General features: G+C 32.5%; 1 protein-coding gene across 3 annotated transcripts in view; it reads left to right on the top strand.

The window, feature by feature from the left end:
• Positions 1 to 2,507, top strand: part of spoon (A-kinase anchor protein spoonbill) — a 13,519-nt gene extending 11,012 nt beyond the window's left edge. For 2 of the 3 annotated variants that reach the window (XM_018511914.1, XM_018511913.1), the window contains exons 2-6: positions 82 to 861; positions 1,044 to 1,559; positions 1,627 to 1,842; positions 1,950 to 2,080; positions 2,168 to 2,507. In XM_018511914.1, the coding sequence (XP_018367416.1) occupies positions 126 to 861; positions 1,044 to 1,559; positions 1,627 to 1,842; positions 1,950 to 2,080; positions 2,168 to 2,266 (1,698 nt within the window). In that variant the 5' untranslated portion in view covers positions 82 to 125 and the 3' untranslated portion in view covers positions 2,267 to 2,507. The remainder of the gene's footprint in view (positions 1 to 81; positions 862 to 1,043; positions 1,560 to 1,626; positions 1,843 to 1,949; positions 2,081 to 2,167) is intronic. The other variant, XM_018511912.1, reaches the window with a different exon arrangement.
• The last annotated feature ends 1,971 nt before the right edge of the window (positions 2,508 to 4,478 follow it).

The raw sequence follows: 4,478 nt of genomic DNA, 5'->3' as shown, positions 1-4,478 counted from the left end.
TATATATAATTGTATAATAATTATCGCTTAAGTATTCGTTGAAATAATGTTCTAAAAAACTATTGGCACCTTTGATTTCAGCATCAACGAATTTTCGGTAACAACAGCTACCGTGGACTCACACTATGAATTCTTCTATTCATGTACCACTTGTAAAGTGGACAGTTCCAGCGGTAGCTCTTGTCGTCGCTCTCTTTTGGTACAAACGCCGTCGGATAGACAGAGATGAACTTCAATGGAATGACTCAGGGGGAACTGCAAAATCGAACTGTGTAGAAAAAGCGATTTCAAATAATACGCAGGAGGTTGACACTAACATTTATGATTCCGGCGTTCAGAAAGAGATCAATCAGGAATCCTCAATTGACTGCTGCTACATGCAAGAAGAAGAACAGACTTGCATCCCAAGAAAGGTCAGCGAGGATATTCCATTAAAAAATTCAGCGTCAGAATTTGCTTTTTGTAGTAGCAGCCAGAATATGTATAAAGATGTTGAAACAATATGCAGTACAGAAGCAAAGTTTGACAGTAGTAGTAAGTCGGATACAAGCTTGTTTGAAACGATCGCTACAATCGTATCCTCTAAGTTTAATAAGAACGATGACGAATCGAGAATATTTCAAAATGTTGCTAATGAGGAGCAGACTATGCATTGCGAGACAAGGTCGCTTGAACAAAACTATACGGACGAATATCATTATAAGGAGGATGAACAGCAATCTGAGGAACACACTATCAAAACTCAGGGACAAGAGGTTGACGAAAGGGACTCGGCCAATCACAGTCCGGTTTCCGTAGTTCTGGATGGTAGTGTCACGGACGAAGCTGGGAGCGAAGGAAGCAACACAGATAGCGGAAAAGGTGAATATCGATAATCATTAATGATGAAATATTCCATTTATTTATATTGGTAGAATAGTAGAGTATCGATTTTAAGAAAATATAGTTAATGAATTATTATTTCCTAGAGATCTTTGGGTGGGATCTAGATGACAGCAACTTCGTCCGGCTTGAATACAATCAATTTTTATGTCCTCATACAGGTGGAAGTATTAATGGATGCAGAAAAGACAACATTGCATCATCCACGTACGATTTTGCTATACCACAACATTTAGTGGGCAGATTGATTGGCCGTCATGGTAGCTTTTTACACAATATTCGTACAAAGGCAAACGTCGGCATATATGTCAATGATCACCCTTGCGATGGCGATCATAAGATTTGCTCGATACGAGGCAGTGTTGAGGGAATTAATGTCGCACTTAAAATGGTAAGGCAGAAGTTTCCAGAGAAAAGGTTCCCGCAAGTAACATTAGCGGAGATCTCAACAATATCCGAGGTGAATGAAGAAGTTACATACAATGTCTTTATACAACGACCTCTGTCCCTGGTTGATGGCGTTAATAATGACATTAATATCTGTCACATTGTCAAGCCAAATTGGCTCTTTGTTCGTCTTCCGACTCATCCGTCATTTCCCCTTTTACAAAATTTAGAAGATAGCATGCAGTATTGGTATAACACAGAATCGGTACCAGTTCCGGATGTATTGAACAGTAAGTGGATATAAATTTAATTGATACATAAAACAGAAACGGGACTATGAAATGTATTGTTTTGTAGAAGGCGATTACGTAGCTGTATATTGGATGGAGAATTGGGTCAGAGCATATATTGAATGGCCAGATCCATCAGGAGAGAGAAGCGTAGTGCGATTACTCGATTATGGCGGTTATTGGTCGGTTAGCAATTCGGAATGTAGACCATTGATATTAAATTATTTAAGCTTGCCCTTCCAAGCGATTGAAGTCTTTTTAGCAAATATTCAGCCAAAAAATGGTAAATTATATGTTGATGTATAATGTATATATTTTCCAGATTATGGTTTTATATCTCTGTCCAAAATTATTTCGAATACATTATGTACTATTATATTACTTATACAGGTAAATGGTCGTCAGAAGCTTACAATGTGGTACAAAATTGTTCTTCAAAGGGAGTTGCACAAGCGCAGATTGAAGGTCGTATTCAAAGCAATACTTATGCAAACATTTATTTTATCATACAAAATTACGGGGTAAATAGTTACTGTTTCAACTCTGAAAATCTCTTTGCAGACGTTTTTGATGTACAAATTAATCGAATTGATTGAATTTTTTTATAGGTAATTTCCCTTACTGAGGAATTGATAACGAACGGATACGCTGAAAGAGTAGTGTGGGAGGACATGCAGCCAGAAACACTTGAATCCATATGTACATAAGAGTTGTAAAAAAAACTCTAAAATTTTCAGATTTCCTACCGTATTATCATATATAATCCACAGTTCTTAGTCAGTATGGACTAGAGTTTAGTACAATCGCGTCAAAATTTATTTTGCTTTTTGACTTCGTTCTATACTTGTATTTCTTAATTCTTTATTGAAGTCTGTGAATATTCTGACATATATTTCCTAGTGATTGATTATATACATAGAGAAATTATTAATGCAGTATATATACATATATATATCATTCTAATAATGAATAAGGCTACATTTCGCTGTACAGAAAACATACAAATATTTTTGTCGTGTTTAAGTAGCATTTAGTACTCCCTTAACATTGCTCAGAAAAAATGCATTTTGTAAGCACAAAACTCGTTGTTTCAAACGAGTTCTGACAAGTACAAAAGATTTAGTCCGATAACGTAAGAACCTTTTTTACCGTAAGTCTTTAAATTGTATTTCTCACTCGTGATATCTTCTCTCTTTTATCTGGAAAACTGAACTTTTCATCGGTAAAGTTATTTGCAGAACAAATCTTTCAGATAATTTCATATAAACATTCAGAAAACTGCTTTTGTTATCTAAGCGCCTTAAGACTGTCTTAAAGAAGATGCAACTGTGCTTAACTCTTCTATATCCTTGTATTTTTTGTATATATTGTAAAATAATTTTCCGATTGTAGAATATTTACATTTAGGAAGAGAGAAATTATAAAGATTTGCTATGATGTAAAGTAGAATAAATAACAATTTTGCATTTTACAAAGTAGCGTCACATCTAAACTAAAATTGTATTGAATAACTCAGACGAATTAGGAAATTCGTTTCTACGTGACTCATATTCATTTCTGATTAGGGACGATTCGAGAATCCATTGAAATAACTTAAACTTTTCTTTTCACGTTAATGTTAGATCATCGTAGATTAAACTTGTTACTGTAAAAGTATTTGTTAAATGTCATATTTTATTGGATGTCCCATGTTATGGGACATCCAATCAAGTCTAATCAAGTTATTTAAAGGTTGCTAATTCATGTAGAGATTTATCTTTTAAACATTATTTTTCAGTAACTTGTATTTTGCGCAACTTCACTATCGTAGCATAAAATTATTTTGATTTTATACTTGCTATTTTCTTAAGATGATTTTTGGCATTTCAAAAAGACTAAACTTTTGGATTAATCCAGACGTACGCATGTAATACTGTATATATCTGTTTACTTGGATATCGATCATTTTTGCGCAATATGTTAACACTAATCTTTTTCAAAGCAGTAGAAACTAGTTAATTGAATAAGAGTCTATAATGATTTGTAACTCGTAGATTGCGCTTAACTGTAACATTTGGCAGTTACAAAATGTTAATCTTTAATATTGTTGATTGAACGTAATATAGAAATATTTTTCTAGGAATATATACATATATATATATATACATACATGTAAGATTACGATCATTAAATCCTCACAGTATACATGCTTTCTCGCGCGCTGCGATTAACTCGATTTATTATTATAATTTATTAGCGACAATATGGTGCAACGAACGTCGTTATGTAATAATCAGTCGTAATTCATTTGTGTATATAAAATACGTAGCTGACTGCAATTTTTGACTATTCAAATTTTGTACAACACTTCATTTAGCATTGTATTAATCATTATATAAGTAAATTTAATAACTTTTGTATATTCATTAGTATAATCTTTGGAGTTATTACACTTGCATCAATTTTTACCGCAAGTTTTTCTTACACATCTTTTATACGTCTTCTGTAAAATTATAGAATAATAAGAACTTCTTTTTCTACAGCAAAAGAGAACAGTGTTGTGCTAAGATTTAAACCATTGTTTGTATTGTAAAACAGAAATAAAGATGTTTGTAAATAGCCAAATTTGATTATATCAAAATTTTTCCTCAATTTTGCTAATTTATGAAATAAATATTAAAAAAAAAAATATATATATCTTGATCGAGCATATTCTGAATATCGTGTTCATGTTAATTAAGATACGCAAAGAGTTATATTTTCATTAATTTGTATTTTTAAGTTTTATCCTTGTTTATCATTAAAAAAAATTTGTACTGTTGAACGCAATTTTAGTCTAGGATAAAAAACGCACGACGCATTCAATTCGAGAGACGAAAGACGTTAATGACTCATTTATAATCAGAAATCTCGAGAGAAATTTGATGTATATATTTACAT

Source organism: Trachymyrmex cornetzi, unplaced genomic scaffold (assembly GCF_001594075.2).
Source record: "Trachymyrmex cornetzi isolate Tcor2-1 unplaced genomic scaffold, Tcor1.1 scaffold388, whole genome shotgun sequence".
Classification (NCBI taxonomy): Eukaryota; Metazoa; Arthropoda; class Insecta; order Hymenoptera; family Formicidae; genus Trachymyrmex; species Trachymyrmex cornetzi.
The sequence above is the reverse complement of the archived record's forward strand: the minus strand, read 5'-3'. Positions and strand labels throughout refer to the sequence as shown.